This window comes from Loxodonta africana, chromosome 1 (genome assembly GCF_030014295.1).
Source record: "Loxodonta africana isolate mLoxAfr1 chromosome 1, mLoxAfr1.hap2, whole genome shotgun sequence".
Classification (NCBI taxonomy): domain Eukaryota; kingdom Metazoa; phylum Chordata; class Mammalia; order Proboscidea; family Elephantidae; genus Loxodonta; species Loxodonta africana.
In genome coordinates, this window is record NC_087342.1 from 162,399,467 (window position 1) to 162,427,349 (window position 27,883).

At 35.1% G+C, this 27,883-nt stretch overlaps 1 protein-coding gene across 7 annotated transcripts; it reads right to left on the reverse strand.

The window, feature by feature from the left end:
* Positions 1-2,095: 2,095 nt before the first annotated feature.
* On the reverse strand, positions 2,096-27,754 carry PNISR (PNN interacting serine and arginine rich protein). Of its 7 annotated transcripts, none has more exons than XM_064289160.1 (14): positions 27,627-27,731; positions 22,813-22,915; positions 21,156-21,233; positions 19,376-19,490; positions 16,641-16,829; positions 15,062-15,285; positions 13,367-13,538; positions 12,346-12,536; positions 7,479-7,616; positions 7,104-7,203; positions 6,353-6,406; positions 5,060-5,230; positions 2,667-3,750; positions 2,096-2,420 (listed from the first exon to the last, which is right to left on the reverse strand). In XM_064289160.1, the coding sequence occupies exons 4-14, from the start codon at positions 19,461-19,463 to the stop codon at positions 2,390-2,392; spliced, it is 2,442 nt and encodes an 813-aa protein (XP_064145230.1). In that variant the 5' UTR covers positions 19,464-19,490; positions 21,156-21,233; positions 22,813-22,915; positions 27,627-27,731; the 3' UTR covers positions 2,096-2,389. The 7 variants fall into 7 exon arrangements, with proteins under 7 accessions (XP_064145230.1, XP_064145233.1, XP_023399329.1 ...); XM_064289163.1 differs by having other exon boundaries at positions 19,376-19,494; XM_023543561.2 differs by lacking the exon at positions 22,813-22,915 and having other exon boundaries at positions 27,627-27,754.
* Positions 27,755-27,883: the final 129 nt, after the last annotated feature.

Here is a 27,883-nt window from a genome sequence, read left to right on the forward strand (position 1 = left end):
TTGGACTTTATACATCTCCTACGTAAAAATTCCCACAGAAAGTAAAAAATCTCACCCACCATTACAGAGAAACAACTCAGATGCTAAAAATAGAGTATTTGGGGGAAGTTTACCTATCACATATTACACCATTAGAAAGATTCTAGAAAGACATTTTACAATGGCAGAAAACATATGCACTAGTGAAATTCCATACTAATCTTTATTTATATTTTGGGACCTGAAATAATCTTATAATTACCTCTTCCAAGTAACATTTTATTCTTTTAACCGTGCAGGTTGCCCCCTACTCCACAAACACAAGTATGATTAATACACTAGAAATATTTTAAAGAAAAACTTCTTTAAGATAGTTTTTATTAACCAATGCAGGCCAATCATTGCCTCAAAATTTCAATCTATTAAGTCTCTGGTTGCAAAAAAATTTCATAACCAAATTATACATCTAATCAACTTATGTGTAAGTTTTAGCATTCATATTCTAAAATCATGGAAGTCCTATTTTATTAAATATTACCACTCAAGGTAAACATACTATATTACATGACAATGAAATGAATTCACTAAATTATTCACGAAAATTTGAAAAACCCAGATATTTAACTGTAACACTGTTGTATTTACTAATAATCACAAGACTGTTTAAAAAAAAATCTACAGGTAAGAGTTGATAAAAAGCTTGCGAACTGTGGAAGAATAAATCGTCAAATAATATTTTTGGTTCTAGCTTCTATCTTGTCCCAAAATGTACATATCATAGCCAGCAGATTTTTTTCTGTAGAATTTTATTTTGAAAATAATTTTTCACTGGAAGATCAATCTAAAAAACATTTTTAGATATGAAAATGTTATACAACTTATTTATTACAAATTAATCAGATAATTCTGCAATTAGGTACACCATGTTAGCTCTCCTACATAAAAAATATTGCACATTTTCCTTAATTTTGTCTCCAGAGGTGACTGACGACTAAACTACATTGAATTCCAAACTATTTTAAAGTTATCCTGTGAAATGCCAATTTTATAAATATCAGAACTAAATGCACTGTAAAACAGCCATTTTGGTAAACATGCATTTATTCACAGTTGACTTATTTCCTTTAGATAAATGCATAACTGCTCAAAATTATTAAAGAACCTATGTAGAAGGTACAAGAGGACACTATGCAAATCTATTTCTATCTTTATTTTGAGGAAACACTGATCTTGGCAAAAATATGGCATTATTTTTAAATGAACTATTGCTGGTAAGAAGGCATACTTTAAAACTTCTGTGTAGTGCACCTGCTTTCCTTTTCAAGATTTAAAAGCATTTGTTTTCAGAGATTTATCTATTGCCACGTAAGTGCATAATCTTATAAAAACAGACCACGAAAGCAGTCGAGCACTTAAGTTAAAATGCCTCCAGAGCCCCATTTTACTAGTAAGTTATGAATGGCTTAAATTGCTAGACCACTCACTGATCATAATTTAAGAAACTGACAAAATAAGACCATTTTAATGTTCTGAAGTTGACACAGACCTCCATAATACAGCATTTCTCCACTGAGTTGAGGTCATAGTACACTTTAAAAATATAAATAAATACATATTGAATCGTCTTATTTCTATAATAACCCAAAGTGTTTAAAATACGTTTCTAAAGCAGAAGTGGGTGATTGCAGAATATACTTCCAGAGTTGACTACTAGTGCCAAACACGCTCATTTCTTACAAATAATTCTACTGGTGCAATGGCTTGATTGATTTCAGCAATTCATTTTACAGGAGTTATCCATACTTTATACACAGATAATATATTACTTGAAAATCCCCAAAATAGGAAGAAAAGTTTAGAAAGCTGTCAAATGCTTCCAAATGGAAAATATAGGTCTATTTCTGGCCCACTTTCACACCCTTAAAGGTGGAATTTGACAAAAGACCATGGGTACAATTTACAAACTTTGACAAACTATTAAAACCATTTTCTCTAGGGGAGATGGGAGGAAGTAACTTTAAAACCTGTTATACAAAATTCCAGCTGCCTTTTTATAAAAGTACGTTCCTTAGGTTAAAAAATCATAAAATTAAGGTGCAAGAAGTTAACAAAAATGAACTAAAGAGCTTTATTGACATCACAGTACATTCAAGAATAATTTTAAGAACATTACAGCTGAAAGAGAATGGCATGTTTATAGTCTTATTATGCACTATTTTTTTGAAAAAATTTAATACAAAGTAACTCAGAGCAGCATCTGGAAAAAGTACACCTATTTACAGATTAAAAAAAAAAAAAAAAAGATTCTGGTTTCACCTACACAGCCACAATGTGCCTCTATAATGAGACAAGCCCTTAAAACTCATGGAATTTTTTAAACAACATCATGGCATTCTTGCCACATCATTCCTCAGCGTTTACGACGGAGAGGGGTTGTTGATCTGAAAAAAAAAAAAGAAAAAGGGAAAAGAGAAAATTTTAAAATAAAAATGTATTTTAAACTCAAGAATCTGCAATATTAAATAATTATTATTATACAGGATTTCTAAAATTACTCAAGACTATGATCATTTATCAAGTACCAAACTGAGTTATTAAAGAGAGAGAGAGAAAGGACACTTTCAACTTCGAATAAATTCAGTCAAATTTTTAAAAAATCAGACAAAATACTTTAAAAAGTATACTACCTTGATCGGGACTTAGACTTGTGTTTGCGGCTTGCCTTCTTACCAGACCTTTGAGATTTCTCCATGGATCGCGATCGACTATGTTTAGGCTTCTTAGCCTTCTTTTCTTTGCTACTTCCTGGAGATTCAGAACTGCTCCTCCCACTAGAATCAGAGCCTGAATGTTTTTTACTATCTTTGGTAGTACTTTTCTTACTGTCCTGTCTAGAATCATGTCTTACGATTTTAACAGATATAGAACCACTCCTAGAGAACGTTCTTTCACTTTCTCGTTTCCTTTTTAATCTATCATCCTGACTACTGAACTTAAAATCTTTTTCTTCCCTTTTTTGTTTCTCTTTTCTTTTATCCTGTTCACGTTCCCTTTCTTTGTCTTTCTTTTTCCTATCTCTATCTATACTTCGACTCCTCTCTTTTTTCCTCTCTTGTTCTTTAGCCTCACCTTTATGCTTATGACTGCTCCCACTAAGATTTGCACGTTGATCATCGATTTTACGCCTATCTCGACTCCTACTTCGACTGGAACGATTGGTTCGCCTATCCCTTGAGCGACTTCTACTTCTACGTCTCTCTCGGGAAGGACTCCGGTTTCTTCGTCTTTCTCTTTCAATGCTATTTCTATTAGATCTTCTCCTATCTCTAATCTTTACCCTAGCTCTAGTGCTCTCTATTTTAATTCTGCGAGAGTAACTTCTACTTCTGCTACGTCTAGCTTTAACTGTTGGAGATCTACTCCTACTGTGTCTCTTTTTCCGTTTAGGAGAAGACGACCGAGAAGAAGTACGACTACTACCTGAGCTAGAACTGTATGAAGAACTAGAGACAGTACTACTGGTACTACTACTTCTACTATTGCTACTAGAACTACCACTACTAGAACTTCCTGATCTACTCCTCCCTTGTTTCTCTTTTTCTTTATGTTCTTTTTTTGGTTCTAAAGCTGATGTAGTTTCACTTGGAATTCTTTTCTTTTCATTAACCGTATCACCGTCTGCTTCTCTTGCTTCTAGCAGAAAACTATTTTGCTCTTTATGGATAAATTCATTCATCTCTTTTGTAACCCTTTCTGTTTGTTGCTTTTCTTCTGAAACAGAAAAAGACAAAAATACTAAGTAGAATGTACAATGAAAAAAATTCATACCATCAAATTTCAAGCCATCAGACCATAATAGAGCAGAACTATTCAATAAAAATAGAATGTGAGCCACATAATTAAAATTTTTCTAGTAGCCACATTAAAGTAACAATAAACAGGTGAAACTAATTTTTAATATTTTATTAACCCTATGTATCATTATCATTTCTACATGTGATTAATTAAAAAGAAAACTAAATCTTTTTTTTTCCTTGTATAAAGTTTTTGAAATCCAGTGTATTTTACACTTTCAGCACATCTCAATTTGGGCTAACCACATTTCATGTGCACAATAGCTACATGTTGGTAGTGACTACAGTCCTAGGTGGTGAAGCAATAAAGTATCAAAATATACAGATGTATGTGAAGCAAATAAGAACAGATTTCCCTTTTGTTCAACTAAAAAAACTTGGAGGTTAATAATTATTTTAGCTAATAGCTTTTATAAAACTCATTAATCAAAACAAAATAAAGCAATAATAATTACCTTTCAAACGTGTCCAAATAAGATTTTTCAAAAGACATTCAAAATACATGCTCTTTCATTATTTCTAGTATTACTGTGTAAATGCTTAAGAATTGCATTCCTACAAAGTATTTTAAGTAAAAAACTTCTAAAAAGTCACCTTTTGTTATCTATTACCTGCTATTATTAAAGATTCTAACTACAAATTACCATCTAAAACTTGAAGTATTGCCTTCTCAATTGTCTTATAAACTTACTCCCCCATTTCAAAAGTTTTCTTTTTTCTATTCAAAAATTTTAATAAGAAATAAAATACACTAAATATCTTGGTACATTAAAAAAATCCACTGCTGTGAAGTCAAAGCCAACTCGTAACAACCCCACAGGGCAGAGTAGAGCTGCCGCATACAGTTTCTAAGGCTGTAAATCAACACAGGAACAGACTGCCACATCTTTCTCCCATCAAGTAACTACTGGGTTTGACCCACCGACCTTTCGGTTAGCTGCTGAGCACATAACCACTGCACTACTAAGGCTCCCTTCTTGGCATATAGCCACTAATTAATAGCTCCTAAAATAAAAATTGTTCACCTTTCATAAACTACCATATTTGAATACTAAAATTAATCTTAAGTTTATTAAAAAAGGCAAATGAGCTCAAAAACCCTAGTTTCAATTACATCATACATTATTTATAATCCAGCTTCAACTTTATCCTTTGATATTTTTGGGCTGATTGAAAATAAATACAAGCAAAACTAGCCAAAAACTAAATAAATCTAAAAGACATACCTTCCATCTGTTTATCATGTAACAGCTGCTGTTCTTTTTCTTTTCTCCAAAATGCTTCCTGTTTTTGCCGGATTCGATGCCGTAATTCTTCATCATCGGTGTCAGATGACTCAGAGCCTCTGTCGCTCCTCTCATCTTCACTATCTCCTGATCCATAACCACCCAGTCCACCTGTGTGCATAAAGCCCAATCTATCATATGGAAAAATTATTCTATGTAATAAAAACTTTTAAGGTCCCAGAAGAAAGCTCATTTCTCTTTTTATTGCCTTTTCTTGGAAGAATATGATTATTCAGGGTGGGGAGGAGTATTAAATTTCACTGCTTAAGGAATTTATGGGACCCTCATGCAAATGATTACTTAGTATCTGATCTTATTCTTTCTGGAGTATTTCATGTATTTCTTACCACAGAAGAATCATAATGGTTTTGCTTTACTGTCCACGCTGACTTATATAACCGTTTAACAGGGCAATAACAAAGCCTCCTTAAAGCCTAATCAATCAAATACCCTAAAAACTTTATGACAACTCTGAAAATATTTCTAAAACTAATACTTTCTTTGTTCAAAGCTTAGAAGTTACAGGGAGTATGCTACGCATTTTTCCCTAAAAAGTTAGAGTATTGTAAAATTCTCACTGGTACACAAAACTACTCCCCACCCTGAAGTGATCTAAATAGTAATCGTGACAAAAATCACATGGGTATTTGGTTCTACCCATTTCTCTTGATCCTCACAAAGATAAATTTGAAATGAAGGATGTGGAAAAGGCAAATTCAAGCTTTTTACAGCCTTGACTGTATATCATGCAAATAGAAAATTATGAACCCACTGTTATACTATAACATAAACCCTTTCCTCTGTTAAAACTTCACTTACTGCAAAACAGTCTACATAAAAGTCACTAAGAGCATTAAATGAATAGGTTTTTCTCTACAGTATATATGCAATAATTCTAAAAGTGAGTTTAGACATTATGTCTAAATTATAAGCTATTAAGTACAACTATGTATATACATATATTGGAGCAATTAATGAGGAAATCCTCTATTACAACCTGCCCCAATAAACTATGGATTTACCATCACATTTATAATATTTCCACTGTGAAAGTTTAGTCAAAAAAAAAAAAAAAACCCCAAAAAGGAAATCTTTCAGAGACCGTTATAACCCTAAGACCTGGGTTTTATAAACTGCATAGGGATAGTACAGTTTCAAAACAGAACATGTACAGAGATAAGGTAATTGTGCTTTTCCCTTTAAGGCCCTCTCACAAATAAGGAGAACACTTACCGAGTCCAGTGAGGGAAGCCAGTGCACTGGACTGTGCCAGCTGTTTTGCAGGAGCTTTGTATCACATCAACAACAGGAACAACATGTTAACACAAATAGCCACGATTTCATAGTCATGTGAGTCTATGGTATTGTTAAATCTACTACTATTGCTGCTTTTTGGGGAGACAAGAAACATTAAAAACATAACATTCATTTTAAACCAGTAGCATGTCTGGCTTTGAAATTATAATTTGATGTGAGCTGAAACTGGTTTATAATAAGGAAAAATGTTGACTAGTTTATCTGTATTTCTATCTCTCAGGTGGCCATAATTTAACTTTTGTTTTCAAGATATTTTTAAAATATTACTAAAAGCATAGAGGAGTAATCACCTGCTTCTGTAAGAATCAAAACTAGTAAAGAAAAATAAAACTCTAAAGGTTCATAATTCAACTCATTGGTCAAAATAGAAACTAGAAGTCATAACACCAATACCACCGTATCTATAAAAAAAAATCAGGTGAAATAAACAGAACGTCAGGAATTTTCCACAGTACACTTCAAAGAACAACAGCATGATTACTAACTTGTGCTCAGGTAGGTCAGTTTTAATATGGTGTCTACAAATTTAACCTTTCCCAAAGAGTTAAAACATGCGAGAATAATCAAATGCCTGATAATAATTCAACAAGGGCAACAGAAAAGTTCAAAATAGCCACCGAAACCATAATACTCCCATGAAACCAAAACCAAGAAACCCAGACTATACCTTTCGTTGCTTTCCGGTGTGCGTCTTTGGCTACGTAATAAATTTCTTCATCTGTCACATCCAGTAGAATTTCAGTCAGAAGCATTTTTGTCAGCAACATCTAAGGAAGGATATTATACAAATAACTTCTACTTAATTATTACAGTTACTAATACAACACGGGTCTTAGAAAATGGGCTTAATAACTGCTTTATAGGCTGTGATTCTGTGTTCTAAGGTCACCTGGATTTTACAGGCATTATTTGCCCAGAAGATATTGCATATTAATAAACATTTCATAAGTTTCTTCAGTTCTCAGTTAAGACAGACAAACAACAGTTAAAAAAAACATTACAAACAACATAAATTCTTCCACATGGTAAGATAATATTCTACCATTTGGTACTCTTTCTCTTCTTCAGTCATCTCTGGTTCACTCTGCTCTTCTTGTGGAACTGGAGACGGACTTCTGGTGACTTTTCCACTGCTTGCAGCCTCAACATTTTCAGTGTCTTCATCTTCCTCGTCACTATCCTATTAAAAATAATAGTACTGGTAGCCCAAATTCATGCTTATAAAATTATCTTCTGTATCAAAAATTTACAAACTATAATTAAAAATAACTTATGAAATAAAAACATATAAGTAAAATTGCTCTCTAAATCATATTTTGTATTATAGATTTCATTTGGTAATTGAAAAATCGTTACCTGGGAAGAAATGTAAGGTTATAATTGGCTTATAAAAGTCAGTTATTTTAATTATATTTCTGGCTTTTTTTCCCTTAGTCAATTTTAACCTTATTTTGTAAATGACCAGAATAACATAACCAAATACTACTTCTAATTTATATCCATTATATATAAAATAACAAATCATCACATGGTCCTAAATGAACCATATGGATAAATGAACCAGAGATATACTATTCTGCGTAACATTTACAGCTACATATTTATTTACCTAAAATATATGACTTAAAATAAAAAAAATCTAATCAGTTCCAAGATGTTGGCTGGCCCTGGAACTTAATGAAACTTGCTTCTTTGTAGCTACATAGTGGACAGATACATAGAACTGAGGTCTACTTCAGATTGAGGGAATGCTAGAAGTTTGTCTCTGACTCCATAAAGCTTTAGGTTTTTAGTATCCAGATAGCATATCCTAAAAAGGCGGCTCTTCTTTACACAAACAAGTGTATCATAATCACTCTTAACAGTTCTACTAAATACAAGGTGACCACCTAAATACTACTATGAAAAGACTATGTGAACTAGAAAAGAATATAACACAAGCCTAAAGGCACTTGGGAAGAGATGAGTACAACCTCTAATTTTTGTGACACTATAAAATCAATTTGGAAATCCACTACTTCATTCAAGAAAAAAAAAAAAAAAAGGTAAACTTTAACAGTGTAAGTCTGTTGTTTCTTATTTTCATAATATACAGAATAAAAACACAGCTTTGGCATAAGTCTTTTGAGAAAAATGAAAAGTAATGTACGACACTTCTGGAATCTAAGCAAAATCAATGTCTGCTTAAAATGTACTTGCCTTGCAGGAAGCAATACTTTCGAATTCATTCTATGAAGCCAGTAATAACCCAGATACCAAAATCAAGCAAAAACACCACAAAAAAAGAAAATTGCATATGTTGGTCTGTATGAATGTTGTTGCTGTTAAACAACATCATTAATATAGACGCAAAAATTCTCAACAGAATTCAGCATAATATCAAAAAAATAATACACCACAACCAAGTAGGATTCATACCAGGTATGCAAGGATGGTCAACATTAGAAAACCAATCAAGGTAATCTACCACATAAATAAAAGAATCACATGATCCTCTCAGTCAATGCAGAAAAAGCATTCGACAAAGTCCAACACCCATTCCTGATAAACACTCTCAATAAAATAAGTGTAGAAGGAAAATTCCTTGACATAATAAAGGACATCTATACAAAACCAAGAGTCAACATCATTCTTAATGGAGAGTGGCTAAAAATATTCCCTTTGAGAATAGGAACAAAGACAAGGATGCCCTTTATCACCACTTCTATTTTACACTGTGCTGGAAGTCCTAGCTAGAGCAGTAAGACAAGAAAAAGAATTAAAGGGCATCCACATTGGTAATGAAGAAGTAAAACTTTCCCTATCTGTGGATGATACGATACTACAAATAGAAAACCAAAAAGACTTCATGAGAAAACTACTGAACTAATAGATTTAGCAGAGCAGCAGGACACAAGATAAACATACAAAAATCAGTTGGACTCCTACACGACAATAAAGAGAATGATGAAAAGGAAATCAGGAAAACAATATCACTTACAATAGCCCTTAAAAAAATAAAATACTTAGGAATAAATCTAACCATGGATATAAAAGACCTATACAAAGAAAACTACAAAACACTACTGCAAGAAACCAAAAGAGATCTACATAATGGAAAGACACACCATGCTCATGGGTAGTAAGACTCAACATTGTGAAAATGACAATTCTACCCTAAGCAATTTACAAATACAATGCAATCCCTATGCAAATATCAACAACATTCTTTAATGACATGAAAAAACTAATCATTAACTTTATATGGAAAGGGAAGAAGCCCCAGATAAGTAAAGCACTACTGAAAAAGAAAAATAAAGTAGGAGGGCTTGCACTACCTGACCTCAGAACCTACTATGCAGCTACGGGAGTCAAAACAGCCTGGTACTGGTCCAACGATAGAAACACTGACCAATGCAGCAGAACTGAGAACCCAAATTTAAATCCATCCACCTATGGTCACCTGATCTTCAAAAAGAGCCCAAAGTCCATCAAATGGGGGAAAAAACAGGTTTTTTTTTAACAAATGGTGCTGGCAAAACTGGATGTCCACGTGCAAAAAAGTAAAACAAGACCATATATCATATACACCCAAAAGAACTGAAAGCAAGAATGCAACAATACTTGCATACTAATGGCCACTGCAGCACTATTCACAACAGCCAAACCATGGAAACAGCCTAGAAGTCCATCAACAGATGGATGGAAAAAAAATGTGGTACATGCATACAACAGAATATTACTCAGCCATGAAGAGAAAGGAAGTTCTGATGCATGTCACAACATCATGTCGAGTGAAATGAGTCAGTCACAAAAGGACAAATACTGTATGATCTCATTTATATGAAATAAGCAAATATATAAAAACCAAAGATTATCAGTGATTATCAGGAGTGGAAGGGAGGAGGGGAAAGGGTGAGTTTTTGCTTAAAGGGCACTGAGTTTATGTTAATGGTGGTGAAATGATTTGGAAAAGCACAGTGAAAATGGTCCTGCAACTTGAAGAATGTAATCAATGTCACTGAATTGTACATGTAGAAATTGCTCAATCGATGTATGCTTTGTTATGTACATTTTCACCACAACAAAAAAATATTGCATATGATGCATACCCATGTTCACTGCAGCACTGATCACAATAGCAAAGAGATGGAAACAAACTACATGCCCATCAACAGACGAATGCATAAACAAATTATGGCATATTCACACAATGGAATATTATAAAATGATAAAGAACAATGATGAATCCACAAAACATCTCACAACATGGATGAATCTGCAACATTATGCTGAGTGAAATCAGTCAACCACAAAAGGACAAATACTGTATGAGACCACTATTATAAGAATTCAAGAAAAGGTTTAAACACAGAAGGAAACAGTCTTTGATGGCTGCAAGGGTGCGGAGGGAGGGAGAGGGGTATTCACTAACTTAGACAAGAATTAGGTGAAAGAAAGGACAACACACAATACAGGGAAGTCAGAACAACTGGACTAAACCAAAAGCTAAGAAGTTTCCTGAACACAACCAAACACTTAGAGGAACACAGTAGCAGCGGTTGGGGTCTAGGGACCATGGTTTTAGGGGACATCTAGGTCAAGTGGCATAACAAAGTGTATTAAGAAAACATTCTGCATTCCACTTTAGTGAGTGGTGTCTGGGGTCTTAAAAGCTTGGCAACAGCCATCTAAGATGCATCAATTGGTCCCAATCCAACTGGAACAAAGGAAAATGAAGAACTCTAAAGACACAAGGAAAATATTAACCCAAGAGAAAAAAGGGCCACAGAAACCAGAGACTCCATCAGCCTGAGACTAGAACTAGATGGTGCCCGGCTACCACCAATGACCGCCCTGACAGGGAAGACAACAGAGTCCTTGATGGAGCAAGATAAAAGTGCGGTGCAGAACTCAAATCTATGATCGGACTTAATCATCTGACTGAGACTGGAGGAACCCCGAAGACATTCCCCTCGGACTCTATGTTAACCCAGAACTAAAACCATTCCCGAAGCCAATGCTTCAGATAAAGATTAGACTGGAATGTAAGACATAAAATAATACTCCTGAAGAGTATGCTTCTTAGTTCAAGTAGGTACATGAGAGCAAATTGCCAGCTCCTGTCCAGAGGTGGGATGTGAAGGCAGAAAGGGTTAGGAGCTGGTTAAATGGACACGGGAAACCCGGGGTGGAAAGGGGGAATGTGCTATCACATTACAGGTACTGCAACTAGGATAACATAAAAATGTGTGTACAAATTTTTGTATGAGAAATTAACTTGAGCTGTAAACTTTTACCAAAAGCACAATGAAAATATATGTATTGCACGTGAAAAGTGTGACTGTAACATTCAGTAAGTGGAGTGGGGAAAAAGCATTATTTCTATTTAATATATTTTATATGATATACTATGACATGTATATATGATTAAACCAAAAAAATACTAGAAATCTTAAATCACTTGTGCAATCTAACTGATAAAGATTTAAAACTTGTTACTTTCAGTGCTCGTGTCAAAAACAATGAAAGTTATTACATCTTCCAGAATTAGTATATATTTAAATGTTCACTAAAGGAAAATTTATTTCTCAACTACCATTCTAACTGAGTTTTGTTTTATAATCAACCAGTACGGAGTGAGCTGTACCACAACAAAAGAATACTGATTTGTTTTTCAAGATAGAACCTATCTAGCCTCCCACTGAATAATTTCATTCAGTAATAAAATGTTTTATAAACTGGCTGCCCCTTTCCCTCCATTTGATCCTTAGGAACAGATACATAAACACATAATCCCCAATATACATCCTGAAAGTAATCTCAGGAGTATTACTCTAATATTTTTCTTCAGGCTAAAAGACCTATTTATTTCAATCAACCTTTCATGCAGGCAAAATTCTCACATGTGTCGTGGGGATGCTACTCACAAATTTACTTCTTTGAGGTAAGCGAGGGCCATCTCCTCCTTCAGCATCTTCTGTGGCCTTCTTTTCTTTTTTGGACAATTGTGAACGTTGTTGTTCCATTCTTTCTTTCTCCAACTTCTTCTGCTTTTCACGTTCCATTTTTTCAAGACCTTCACGAATCCAAGCTGGAAGAGTCCTGCGTTTTACTGCATCTGTTTCACACAGAAAAACAATTTTACAAGTCAGTTAAGCAAAAATTTTAATATACCTGAGTTCCTTGTTCCTGAATTTGTTTTAAAAAAAAAAACTGTGAGCAAATAAAAAAAGAATTTTGGTGCCATTTGAGTCCTTATAACAAATACTGTCATTCTGCAGCAAAACAATCGTAATAAAAATGATCCATTAAGCATTGTGCTTTTCTTTACATTCATTAACATTAGTAACAACCAGGGCACTAGTAAAGCACACTAAATCCTCACCTCATTTAATCCTCACAAACACCCTATGAGATGGCTACTATTATTTGATTCATTTTGCAGGTGAGGAAACTGAGGCTCAAAGAGATTAAATGATTTGCCCAAGGTTACATAGCCAGTAAACTGTCATGTGGACCAATTCAGAGCTAAACTCTTATTCTACACTACTTCCTAAAATATGGAAATAGAACAGTCAAATAGAAGCACAAGTACATTTTTCACATGGAATAAAAATTCATTTGAACAAGTATTTTTCAGTAAGTTTAAAAAGGGGCACTGTTCATGTATTGGCACAACATGTCAAATTGTAAAAGTCAAAGAAAATATCAAGATGCTATGATCATCACAAATTTATATTTCGTAACAAAATTCGGAGCTTAAAAACATTTTGTATTTTAGACCAATATCATTTTTATATTTAAGGTTTTATGACTAATGATACTGTCTTAAAGTATCAATTTCTAGAGTAGCAGAGGCATCAGAATAATTTAAGAAAACAGAGGAAGTCCCTTTTACATGATCAAGACATCATGCAACTGTGGTTCACTGAACAGTTAAATAGCTACCAATTTGCGGAGGCTCCTGCTTCACAGGAAGTGCAATAGGTGAACGCTGCCGGTCCCTGAAAGATGATGGCCTTTCTCTTCGATTCTGGGGAGGTGCCGGAGGTCCTGGAGGTCCTGGTTGCCAATAAGGAGGATGAAATCCACCTTGCGGTGGACCAAAAGCAGCCCCATGCTGAAAGAGTATTGCAGTTTATTTTTCTTCACATTAATACAATGTACTCTTTGGGACACACGTGTGTTATGAACTGGGACAGTAGAAATCCATGTGTGCAGCAAATCCAAGAATTCCATGGTTCTAATATTCACCGATATTTCTGTAGCCCCAAGAACCTAGGCTTACTTTTCTTAAGATAAAGATTTTCTGCCCTTGTAAATGCAAAGAGCCTTCTAAAAGCATCTAATATACTATTTTCAAGAAGTACAGAAAAGGAAAATGTATTTTCAAGAAATATTGAAAAGGATAATATAAATTAGCTTTCTCATTCTGAATCTATTTATAAACTAATCCTACCACCAAGACATCAAATAAATGCCAATTTTTTTATAACTAGAAAATGCAGGGAATTTTTTTTTTTTTAATCAATTCCAACTTCCTACTTTTAGTGAATTTAAGTAGGTCCTATAATCTTGCAAGAAATATCTATTTATAAACAAGATAGAAGTTTCTGAATCACCACATTTTTTTCTTTTTCTTGGAACTTTGCTATTTTCAGGGGCTTTTCTAAGCCAGTTGCCGAGAGAACCCTGCCTTGCTAAGTATGGGGATCTACCGTGCGTATGTGGTGTAAGTTGAAGCTCCTTGCTACTATATTCTTCAGAAATCAAAGCAAACAAAAAGTGTCATACCTGTATACCAATTATGAGTATACGGCAAAGTTAAGCATCTTAACACGCATGGATAAGAGAACTTAAGGTGAATATTATTTACATTTATGTCCATTATAAATTCATCATTAAATTGGTAATGTATGGGGAATGCTTCCCCCCAAAATTTTAAATTATGATCGCTCAGATTATAAGTTAGCAACTGCAATTATTATTTCAACACGACACCTAGCACTGTAATTTAAGGGTAGAGCCTGGCAAAGCAGGTGGAAAAAATAAAGCCCCACATAATGACACTATTTCCCATAGAGTTCTATGTCCCTAAGAATGAACTGGATGCTACAAAGAAAATAATGTACAATTCCATTAGCATGTCATGTCAGAATGAAAAAAAATGACACTAGAAAACCTGTCATAATTCTATGTAGCACAAAGAACTGCACTTAGGAAGATGATCTACTTCCTTAATGTATTTATGCAAACCTTAGCCATAATCTATTATTGATAAATAATGTATTCAACTACCGTGCATTTTTTTAAACTTTATTTAATATTTAAACGCCACTCTGAAATTATAGATTAGAAAATAAAACATCATATAGCTACTGCACTTTTACATTTTTCATTTTATCCAATTTTTTCCCTAAAGGCTTCTTTCTTTATACCACTTTCCTAAGCAAATTAAAAATAAAATAACAAATCTAATGATTTTAACACTCAAAAATAGATAAATCTTCTGAGACACAAAATGTGCTTTTCTGTACAAGTCTGAAAAGTGAAACACATTATCTTAGGTACTCTTGATGAGACACTTCCAAAGAATGGATTATGTGCACATCTACAATATTAAAGCAACAAAATATCTTTCACCTGATAGTCAAACTGGTTCACTGGCCCCACTGCAAAATTATCGGGTGGTCCACCAAAGTTGTGATTGTTCTGGTTAAATATATGCCTGTTGTCAGGGGCAAATTCCCCACTGTCCTGACTGTTGCTGTCTTCGGAAGGAGGAACAATGTCCATTGGGCCTGGTGTTGGTGGCATCCATGGCTGATCTGGAGGGGGGTGTGGGGGTTGCTGATGCATTCCCCATTCTATTTAGGATTCAGGTATAAAAACATTCAACAGGGGGTTATCACAAAATCAACACAAATTTTTAAGATTTCAAGAAAGCTAGATTTTCAGTAAAGAAAAAGATAAAGAAAAAATTTATGACTTCTTGGTCAAATTCCTTTTGTATATCATAAAAATAGGCAATGAATTAAACTATCTTATAAATAATTCAAATGAGCTTACTCCATTTACTCTAATTCATACCCTAAACAAATGGAAACTCAATGCCCAAAATTATTTTTAATGAATGTTGACAAAATATAAAGCAATTTTTTGGTTGAATTTTTCTCTTTTTGTTCAATAACACCACCATAAAAAATAGTTATCTTGAGATTTTATATAATTTCTTCCATGAACACATTTATCCTCACAACATCCCTGTGAGGTAGGGAGAAATCAGGTATTCTTTTTGCCAATTTCAGACGGGAAAATTGAGGCACACAGAAGTAAATCATTTGCCCAGGGTCACAGAGAAAGTCAGCCAAGTAAAATTGGGGAGTGAGTCATTTATAAGCTTGAACTTGGAAACCAAAACATTTTCAAACTTGGGGAAATCTGGCATAGCTTCAAGAAAACTAGAAATGAACCACCTAACAGTATCAAAGACTAGAATATTCATTATCCTTTTAAGAATGATGCTAGAGGATAACTTCCTGAGTTTTCCATTCTTACAGTAAGAAACAATAATACTTAAGCATTAAAAGGGAGAAGGGGATATGACTTCACCATTAGCATACCCAAATGTGGGATTTCTCTATAAATAATTTGAAGTGACTATTAAAAATAATTAGTAACACAAGTCATGGAAAAATGAACTAGCATCAACTAAATCATACCATGAAGTAAAAAAACAAACAAACAAAAAGTTATAGAAGATCTTCACTATCTGAAAAAGAGGGAAGAAAAAGGTAGGAGGATGGTAGGGGCAGAGTATATTTGACAGACTAATCTGTCACATAGTGACACAATTTTTCTTTAATTAGAGGCTAGACATGTTTTGCTCTGCCAGTGCTGCTTCTGAAAAGGCCAGAGGTTGCAACAGAGAGACATAGAATGCTCTCTTCCCTAGATGCCAAGTGAGGTTTCCAGAGTGTTCCCAGCCCCTGTCAGCCTAGGAATGAAGAACCAAGAAAAGAATCAAACTGAGTGCCACAATGCTATCAGACTGAGTACAGAATCATTTTAATGTCAAGGTCAAATCAAATTGAAACTACCTATTCTTTAAGAGCATTAATATCAAGAAGTCATAAAACTAAGCAAATTAAACAATGTGATTTCAATCCTCATTTTATTTTTTAAAAAAGGTTCTAAAATTTGGAAAACATAAACAACAAACCTGGTTGCCACATTCTGTTAAAGTTCGAATCTCCTTGAAAATTCCCATGATTGTTTGGACCAGATTCCATTGTAGACATATCTTGTCCATTTGGCATCATTCCTGGTGGTTGCTCTACCATACTTTGCTGCCCTGAAGCTTCTCTTTGGGCAATCCAAGCTTGAGCCAAAGCAGCCCAGTCGATCTGGCCTAATGTAAATTAAAATAGCAAAATTTAACATTCAGAATACAGGCACTAAAAGAACGATGCCACTACCATATATTGCCTCTATGTCAAACAACCATCTCAGATATTCCTTACTAGAGGTCTGAAATATTACGGCATGTTATGGCTAAAGGACATTTAAAAAATAACATATTCAAGACAGAAAATAATTTAAACTACTTAAGGCTTTCATAAAAGGATTTCACGAAAAAGGTTCTTAACCTATTTTAACATTAACTCATAAGAAGTGCATCTTCTATACCTCAGCTTATGAAGGTTTAAAAAGTCTTTTTTTTTTTTTTACCTCAACAAAAATAAATGATCAATCTACTTTCTTTCTTCCTTGAACATGTCCTATTCATCTTTCCAGGCTTACACTCAAGCTTATATTCCTTGGATCACTGTAGCTACTATTCGTGCTGCTCCTCAGAGTTGCCCTTCTTTAGCTAAGATTCCCTTCTCTAGCTAATATAGTCTGCTTAACAGCTTCTCAGTCATTTTTTACTCAAAATTCATTATCCCCACTATCTTGAAAGCTCTTCTTTCCATCACATATGCATACTCGACATTTTACAATCTAATACTATCATAAAAGGAAAACACAAAGTAGAGTAAGATAAGATTTTTCACATCTCAGTAAAGATTAAACGGGCATTCTCATACACTTTGGTGCAAACATAAACTGGCATAGCCCATTTGGACTTAAACTTGGCAATGTTTATCAAATACTTTACAGACGTCTAACTGTGACCTAGCAAACCCAGTTCTTGGAATTCTTCCTAAGAAAATAATTGGACAAGACTGCTAATTGTTTTAAAAAGCATAAAGCTATAAACATTCAAATATCCAAAAGTGAAACTGTTAAATTACAGTACATTCTAAAACAAAAACCCACTGCCGTCGAGTCGATTCCGACTCATAGCAACCATACAGGACAGAGCAGAACTGCCCCACAGAGTTTCCAAGGAGCGCCTGGTAGATTCAAACTCCCAACCTCTTGGTTAGCAGCCATAGTACTTAACCACTATGCCACCAGGGTTTCCACAGTGCATTCTAGTGTGGCTAATTCCCTCCATGGTAAACTGCCTCCTTTGTCATGATACCTGAAAAACTGGATGGTGCCTGGCTATTATTACTGAACATTTTGATCGAATTCTATAGAAGAATCCTGGTCAGAGGGGAAGAAATGCAGAACAGAATTGCAAATTCTCATGGACTTCAGACCTTCTGGAGCCACAGAGGCTGGATGAACAACCGAAACTATTGCCATGAAATAATCTTTAAACCTTCAACAAAAAACATTCCCTGAAATCTTCTTAAAACCACACAATACTTAAGCTTATCTAGTAAAGAATGTCTGCCTTTAGTACTGTGCTCTTTTAAGAACTATCTATTTGGGATCAAATTGACACCACCAACTCTATAAGATTAGATAAGCTAAGGGGGCAGTGAGTTTATTATGTTAACTGGGGAGGACCAACTCAGAAAAGGAGGGTGAGAATGTACAACTCAAAGAATGTAATCGGCATCACTGAATTGTACATGTAGAAACTGTCGAACTGGTGTATGTTTTGCTATGTATATTCTCAGTAATAAAAAAATTAAACTAAAAAAATTACAGTACATTCTATAATAGAACGCTACATGCTGTTGTTGCCATCCAATCAATTCTGACTCATAGCAACACTACAGGACAGAACAGAATGGCTCCATAGGGTTTCCAAGGAGTGGCTGGTGGATTCGAACTGCCAACCTTTTGGTTAGCAGCTGAGCTCTTAACCACTGTGCCACCAGGGCTCCAGAATACTACATAGCTATTAAGAAAAGATATAGCATCAGACTAACCAACATAGTAGGGCAGAGCAGGTTAAGGGGAGATACAGATGACACAAGATTGGCCATGAGTTAGTAACTCCTAATGCTAAACGATAAGTGAGGCCTCCCTACACTCTTTTTTCTACTTTTGTATATGCTTGAAATATTCCATTATCAAAAATTTTAAAATGATACACTATACATTTGAGTATGATTTATATAGAATTGAATCCTGAGTCATGAGAAGATTCAAAATTAACAACAGAAAGTATGCTCTACTTACAAAGGCAGGAAAATGAAGCAACACATTTTAGATTTTCCTTTCTTTAGAAAAACAAGAACTAGGAAACGGAAAAACCTCATAAAGCCTTCTGCCCTGTGAAGAAGTCTTCCAAAGGGAAATCCATTCCCTACTGTGTGTCCTATGACATGGCTATTTATGAGAAAAGATTAAATTCTGACCATAAAATGATCCAATAAATCCCAAAATCCCATTGCCATCGAGTCGATTCTCACCCATAGTGACCCTACAGGACAGAGCAGAACTGCCCCATAAGGTTTCCAAAGCTGTAAACCTTTACAGAAGCAGACTGCCACAACTTTCTCCCATATAAACCAACCCCAATTTCAGTTCCCCGAATCCTATTACCTATCCCTCCCCCATCTCCATATACCTCCCCTTCCCACCCCCACCAAACTTAATTTGTTTCCTTACTTGGATCCTGTTGGTGCTGGAATGACTGCATCCATTGTTGTTGGTTCAAGGGCCACTGCTGCCAAGGCTGTCCTCCTTGATCCCACATCCTGACTCTTCAAATATATTCTATTTTCTAGCTTCAACAAATTAAACGGTTTAAAAATTAGAGGGAGAGTTCTTTAATTTTAAAAAACTCACATATGAGAAATTATTATATGTTACATGTATGTGATCAGAGCTCTAAAATTCTGGTCAACAGGATGCCAGAGGCAATTGGAATTATTAGGTTGGCCAGAAAGAGTAGAAAATGTCTTGTTAATCCTGTTCTCAGTCCGGTTGCAAGCATGGCTCTAATCAACTTAGCTCAAAAAGGATTTTCAAAAAATCCAATTTTTTGTGATATAAAGTTTGTGAAATCTAATTAAATTAACATGAAGATTATAAAAATTAGTTATTTAATCATCCCTAACCAAGACTCTTTAAGAAGGTTAACGAAATATCTCTAGTTGATAAAAGCTCTTCCATATAAAGAACTGTAACTAATGAATACAAAAGGTATAATACAGTTAGAAAACTGCCTAATAATTATTGACAAATGACTCAGATGACCTTAGAAGAAAAACTGTTGGGAAACTGGAAATTCTAAGGTTGCCAAAATATCACCCCCACAGATTATTCACATATCTCCTCATGAAATACAATATTATGTACCCAGTATCACTATAAATATTCTTATTAAAAATTTTTAACTGAATCCAATTGAACTTTTGCGTCTCACTTCCAGTAAAAAGGAATTACAGGGGATTGAGGAACAAGGTAAACAACAGCTAAGAGAAACAATCAGACAAATCCAGAAAGTAAGATATTCTACAACACTAGGTTTATTAACAGGTAAACAGATGAGAGTACTTTGTTAATAACTATTAAAATCTAGGTGATGGTATGGAGGGAAAGGAAGGGGAGTTTCAGTACATTAGTCTACTTTTCTGTAAACTAGTTTGGAAATTTTCACAATACAAATTTTAAGATTCCTACAAGTCTAATATCTATGCACTTTATCCAACACTGGTATACCATATCTTGTTCAAGAATCGATACACACAAGTAAGCAGGCATGTTTCTTGCTCATTTTTGTAACCCCAGGCTTAGCACATAGCAGGTATTCAAGAAATGTTTACTAAATGAATCCTTCTCTATACTGACCCTTTCCTGTATTCTAAAAACAAAAGCAAGCCTTATTATTGCACAAACACAAAACATAGGAAAAACACATAACAAACAAGAAGGTATGAGGCATCATCTCAAACAGGACAAACGCCCAATTCAATTCAGGCTCTTAAAATTCTGTAACTCCAGTCTTTGTGGCATTGTCAGAATGTTATATAGTTCTATCAATGACAGATCCAGATTTCACAGTTTCACAACACTGTGTATTAGAGGAGATATATTATTTTGTTTTGATTAACTTGTAAGTCAAAAGTACTTGTCTAGTTACACTATCTATTATGATAGCATTATTAAAACATGGCAAAGATAGGCACCAAATAGGACCACATTTGAGGCCAACAACTGAACTGATTATCAGTTTCAAGCTAAAGGTGATTATTTTCCTAACTTCTCTTCAGATTTTTCTTCTCCCTTTTCCTTCTTCTCTTTTCCAACTATACCTTTAAAGCCCTTTAAAGCTAAATGAGTCATCGGCACCCCTGAAAATAACTTCATTTACAACTTTAATTAAAAGCTAAAAAAAATAAAGAGGAAACACCCAGAAGAAACATAAAGTGCTATTTTTACTGACCTCAAAGGTTCACCTTGTTTAAAACTTAAGTTGATTCAGAATACAGCTTGGAAGCATAGCAGCAAGATTATTTATGTCCTGAGGGGGGAAAAAAGAGAAAGTTTTCTCCTAGATTATGAAATATGTCCTCAAATTAATAAAAATAAATTCTAAAGATGCAATGGGGAAGTACGATCATCTCCAAATTAAGGTAGAATTTTTCCTTCTATTAACTTTACAAAGGGAAATCATTTCACCATTATAAAGTTAGAGATACATCAGAAATGAGAACGCAAAGCTTTTTAACATCTACGTTTCTTCCAAGTATCTTTTTTATTTACTTGAACAATTTGTTCACAATACAAAAGAATGTCAAACTTTTAGGAATTGGATACGATAAGAAAAACAACAAATAAATACACTTCAAAAGAAGATTATCATCTACCTGGTATTAGCTTAAGCGGTACATAAACCAAACCAAAACCAAATCTGTTGTATCAAGTCGATTCGGACTCATAGCGACCCTACAGGAAAGGGAAGAACTGCCCCATAAGGTTTCCAAGGCTGTAATCTTTACAGAAGCAGAATGCCACATCTTTCTCCTGCAGAGCAGCTGGTGGGTTCGAGCTGCCAATCTTTCAGTTAGCAGCTGAGCACTTAAAAACTGCAGGCACTAAATAAACACCGAATGAGTAAGTGAATGGTCTCTAGTTCCTCCTTTTTCTGTTTACTTTTAAAAGTTTATGACAAGGAAGTTGTTGGCCTGCATTTATGAGAACCAAAAAGCCCATATAAGCACAGCTTGTCATGTTTTCCAAAGTTTTTAGGATGTATTAGATGAGTTCAATGCATAGATTTTTCTCATGTAGGTTGTAAATTTATATAATGTAAGCTTTATACAGTGCCTGCTAGAGTTGCAAACAGATGTGCACTTGGTAAAACCATTTTAATGATAACAAGTGATGTGTACTGACTCCCTACTATTATTTACAGTACATACAGTTGTTTCCAGAAATCGGAAAACAAAGTTTTCTTCTTAACTCATGTTTATTTGTTGTCAAAAACACCTTTTTCAGTTCTCCTTTTAAATATACTGGTCATCAGCTTGTGCTTCAGAGCACAAGCTCTGGTTCAGTATTCCTAACTGTAAGACCTATCAACTGGGTGAGCCTAGGCAAGTTAGCTACTCTCTTTAATGTTTGGTTTTCTTATCTGTAAAATGGGAGATTTTTTAAGAGGCTACCTCATAGGGTTGCTTTCAGGATTAAATGAGAAACAACTTGAAAAGATTCAGCACAGGAAGCTTCAATAAGCAATGGTTAAAATCACTGTCGGGAACACCTGGTGGCAGAAAAAGTTAAACACCCAACTACTAGCTGAAAGATTGACAGTTCGAACCTACCCAGAAGCCCCTTGGAAGACAGGCCTGGTGATCTGCTTCTGAAAGGTCACAGCCTTAAAAACCCTACAGAGCAGGTCTACTCTGATCACGTGGGGTCACCATGAGTCAGAACAGATTTGACAGAAACTAACAACAACGATATCACCATTCGGACTTTCTCAGTATTACTTTTGGCAGTACTCCTTAAATTTATAACTACTGGGGGGGACGGCTGATCAAGCCAATCCATTTCTGCTCAACCCTCCATTTCTTCTCTAGAAGCAATCTAAGACTTACCAGATTTCATTTTGTTTTTGGAAGAATTCTTCTAAGTTAGTCTTTCTGTTCCCACTCCTCACATCATAGGTTGAAATTTTTATTTAGAAACTTCAAAGTTTTCCTATATACAAAGCAGTTTTGAGTACTTTCAAGAGTTTGATTTGTATTACTTATAGCCATTTTTCTGTATGTTTAAACCAACCACTTCTAACTTTTACTTATTGAGAAAGTGTTTATGGAAGCTACTATTCAAGTACACTAAGTGTGCTTAGCCTGAAAAAAATGTATAAAAGACATGGAATTGTGCAGCAAAGAAGCTGATAATAAAAGTGAAGAAAGTAAGACATTTGGAACTATTTAATAAAGTGATTTATTTAAAACTGGAGTTGAGAAACTTGATTTAGCTACAGAGGATGAGTGTTAGATGACAGTGAAGGTAGAACTTTGAATGGTTAGTCTTTTTGGAAGACAATTTAACATTACAGTATCTTATGCAAATTTTAAATGCGCACCCGTCTAACCCAGCAATTCCACTTCAGGGATTTAAATCATGGATGGCTATACTTACACTGTAATTCAAAACACTTAAGCATTTTTTCTACAGCAGCCATTTAGTGACATTTAATTGAAGTGAAATGGGTTAAATAAACTACTGAACCATACAGTGGACCAGCTGTTATTGTTGTTAGTTGCAGCTGAGACAATTTTAATACATGATGACCCCTTGTGTGTGGAGTAGAACTGTGTTCTGAGGCGCCTCTGGGTGGGTCCAAACCACCAACCTTTCAGCTAGTAGCTGAGTGCTTAACCAGTTGCACTACCCACGGACCATTACTCGGCCATTAAAAGAATAAAGTAGACATTTCCGTGCTGAGGTGTATTATCTACATTGTATTACTAAGTGAAAAAAAATTACATGAAATAATGATACCATTTAAGGCTTTTTAAGAATGCAATAATGTATAGAAAACTCCTAAATGAAAAAAAAAAAAAAACCTTAAAATTGGTAAGTAAATTCTGGGGAGCAGAAACAGATAGAACTCAGGGAATTTTGATGTTTTATGTTTTTCTGTGCTCTGAATTATTCTATCGTGTGTACTTCTAGAAAAAAAATACAGGTTCTAGCCCAAAAAAGAGACCTTTGATCATGAGAACTCAATAGTTAGGCTAAGTTTTAGGGAATGGGACAGATATCAGGAAAAAACTGGATAGAAAACTTGAATTACTCAAATATTTAATATAAGCTTTTGTTTTTGTTTTTTTTTTTGTATACGTTTTGGCATCTAGCAAAATGCTTGATAAAGCGTTTCAAAAATTATTTTTTTAATTAAAGAACAAAAGTACAAGCAATTGGATGGCAAGGATTTAGAAGCCCTACTCTTTCCTCCTTCACCTTCACCATAAAATCTTCTTTCCTGCTCAAGCAAATGCAAAATCTGGAAAATAAAAAGAATATAAAGGCACACCAGGCAGTAAACAAACAATATGTACGTTTTAATTTCATTATGGTTTAGCAAAAAAACATGGCCTGTAGGAAATCCTGGTGGTGTAGTGGTTAAGAGCTACAGCTGCTAACCAAAAGGTCAGCAGTCTGAATCCACCAGGCACTCCTTGGAAACTCTATGGGGCAGTTCTACTCTGTCCTATAGGGTCGCTATGAGTCGGAATTGACTCGACAGCAACGGGTTTTTTTGGTACCATTAAAACCTGCATTTACACCTTGGTTTAACCAATGATTTGGAAAAAGTTGATAACCATCAAAGATGGGTAATGAGTTCCCTAGGGTTTTCTACATTAATCTACTTTTGCATTGCTTGAAAATATCCATGATAATAAGCTAAAAAAGATGTATACAGTACTTGTATGTACAAGTATGTACAGGGACTGTACTGAATTTTCATGTGTTTTTGTCTTGGCTAAAACAAGAATCTTCTGGAGGCAGTGGAAGCACCTTAAAATTTTTTTAATTCACCATAACGCTTTATACATATTAACTAGTTAAATATTTTATTCACTCACTGAAATGTGAGCAAGTAAATACATTAATATCCAACCACTAATTCAACCATTCTAATTGCTGCTGTAATTTTATGACATCAAAAATCAATTCCAATTCACTGGATTTTCCTTTAGCCTTAATCCTAAAGATCCTGAGGCTCAACTTCTCAAGCTTTGAGAATCTGATTATGATGAGCCAGGCTGCAAACTCTCCTAAGAGTACCTCTCTTTATAGCAAATTAACTATCTCCTTGAAGAACAACTGAGATTTGGAAAGAACAGAAAGATCAATAACCAAGGTTTGCATCAGATCATTAAAGCCATCATGCTGAGGGAATAGCAAACTTAATGACTATCACCAGAAAAAACCATCATTTATTTTATCCTTTTCTGACATGACCCTATGTTAGAACATTCATTGCCTTGAGGTTCCCAAAACTACTTGTTTAATTGGCAATCATTAATGTTTGCAAAAGTCATCTGATAGCCTGAGTGACAGAGATGGATGGGAATTAAAACGTGGCATTTGTTTTAAAGCTTTTAAACATCAATTGCAAAAGCAAAGAGATAACAGAAACATACCTATCCTTTGAAGCACATGGTGAGCTGTTTCTCACATTAAACATAAAGCTCTGAGACCACAAAACACAACAACCCCTCTTCATCCCTGCCATTTCAGTCATATACACCAGTTGACTGACCCCAAAGTCAAAAAATTAATTTGTCCTAGTCAGGTTACTTGAAAATGGCACCAGTAAAGGTTAATCTTACAATCATTTGGAATACGGTAAAAAATTTTTTTGCTACTTGATGTGATGTGCATCTTACCATACTGAAATATTTTGCAGCTTGCAGCTCAAGAGAGATGCTCAAAAAATATTGGAAAATTGGACAGTTTGGGGGTAGATACAGGAAAAAAAAAAAAAAAAAGGAATAATTAAAAAACAAATGTAGAGAGGGGATCTAAAAGAAACAATATCCCAGTAAGCAACAAGCACACCTAGCACCCAGAACTTGGTTTCTAATACCATTCTCCAATAAAAGGAACCAGTGCTCCTTGGAGAAATGGTTAATTCTAGGACCTGGGCAGGAAACATAAAAGATGAGCCTGGAGAATCTTGTAGTGCCAGAAAGCAAGGAAGCACAGCCCCCCAAAAATTGATGGGGCATGTAAAAGGGGCACAGGCACCAACTTAAAGAACTCCCAATAGCAACAAAATAAAATAGTATTGGTTTATAACCCAAGGTATGAATTAAATATCATATTAATAAGTCCATAATATTAATTAATTAATTAATTAATGAGAGGAAAGAGACAAATCTCTCATGCAGAAGAATTCCAAATAAATTATATACTCTACCCCCAACTTTTACCCCCAACTGGGGGGAATATAAATCCATATTCCTTAGGCGTGGGCTGTGATTAGTGACTTGTCCCGAAGAGAACCAAATAATTTTACAGTGGAGAAACTGACAAACATTACTTCAGACAGGCGATCAAGGTCAATAACAAGAGTGATCAATCTTGTTGATAGTGTGTATCTCTGATGTGATGAAAACAGCATTTTACCTCTGTAATTCTCATCTCGAAATCTCAAAATTCCAGTTTAATCACGAGAAAAGCATAAGATACATTCCAGTAAGGGGGGAACCCACAATATAAACCTAGTATTCCTCTAAACAGTCATGGTCATCAAAAACAAGGAAAATCTGTGAAACTCACAGCCAAGAGGAGCCTACTGGTACATGACAACTAAACATTATGTGGTATCCTGGATAGGATTCTGGAACAGAGTAAGGACATTAGGCAAAAACTAAGAAAATCTAATGAACTATGGACTTTAGTTAATAATAATGTATGGATATTGGTTCATTAATTGAAACAGATGTGCCATATTTACCATATTAATGTAAAATTTTAATAACAGGTGACGCTGTGTGCCAGATTATATGGAACTCTCTGGACTACATACTCGATTTTATTGTAAATCTAAAACTATCCTAAAAAATGGAGTAATTTTTTTTTAAATGTAGCGTCTCTCAAGATTTTAAAAGAACTGAATTACTGTTACTTTCCCTATAGCCCCTTGTTTTTGCCTTGCTGCACTCACAATGACAAATTCCAAGTTTATTTCATTTTACTTGGGTGTGGGAGATTAAAAAGGGATTAAGATCCTAAACTAGAATGTTAAATTAACAAGCTCTTCTATGAATTACCAATTTACGATAAAAAAAAATCTATTGAGTGCCCATGATGGGCAAATGTCAATAACAGCTACCACAGCATATTACAACTAAAACAACTGATACTACCTCTTTCGCTCATAAAACTTAACGCCTAATGTCCACCACCGGATAAGAACACAAGTAAAACAAACTAAGGAACCTAATTATAGTCATCACCGCGTAGTTTCCCTTCGCCGCGCCTGCGTAGTCGGCGCCTCACAGGGCATAAGCTCCAGGTCGGGGGCCCCCGCCTCCTCCACCCCGACTTGCGTCCCCTCCCCATAAGAGGGTGCTCACTACGCACGCGCAGTGCTTAACGGCCGGTCAGGAGCCTAACAATTAGTCCCTTCTTATCCCAGAGAAAACTCTCGTAGTTAGAGGAAGGCGTTGTGCGCACTCTTTTTAACAGGTACATTTCCTTCACATCGAGAGCTCGGCTCTGATCCACCAAACCAGGCGGCCGCCGCCGCTTTAAGGGGGTGAGGTTCCACCGGCCGCGCCAAGCAGCGCACGCATCCTACGTTAGTTATGGTACCTTCGCCACTGAAACCAAAGAGGGTCGTAATGGCCTGGCAAATCCCTACGCGTAGTTGTTCTCCATCACTTACCCACTCCGGTTGCGGAACACCGTTGTTGCCACCGTTCCTGCAATACCTTCTCCAATCCTTTCGATGCTTCTACTTCTTCACGAACAAGACAAGATGGCGCCCGATTGGTCTCACCCGGAAGTGGATAATAATAACATCCGCTTGTCACCTGAAGCCATACTGTCCCTCAGCCGGGTTCCAAACACGTGACTCGGCAAGGTTGACACGTTTCGACGCCATTTTTGTTAAGGGCATAAACACCTCGACACTAGTCCACA

Bases quoted from the DNA above. Each gene is read 5' to 3' on its own strand.
- PNISR (XM_023543561.2), bottom strand. From the start codon at position 19,463: ATGTGGGATCAAGGAGGACAGCCTTGGCAGCAGTGGCCCTTGAACCAA. The intron at 15,286-16,640 runs GTTTGTTGTTTA...AATCCTAAATAG, and splicing joins TAACAGAATGTGGCAACCAG to AATGGGGAATGCATCAGCAA. The intron at 5,231-6,352 runs GTAAGTGTTCTC...TTATGCACACAG, and splicing joins GGCTTCCCTCACTGGACTCG to GTGGACTGGGTGGTTATGGA.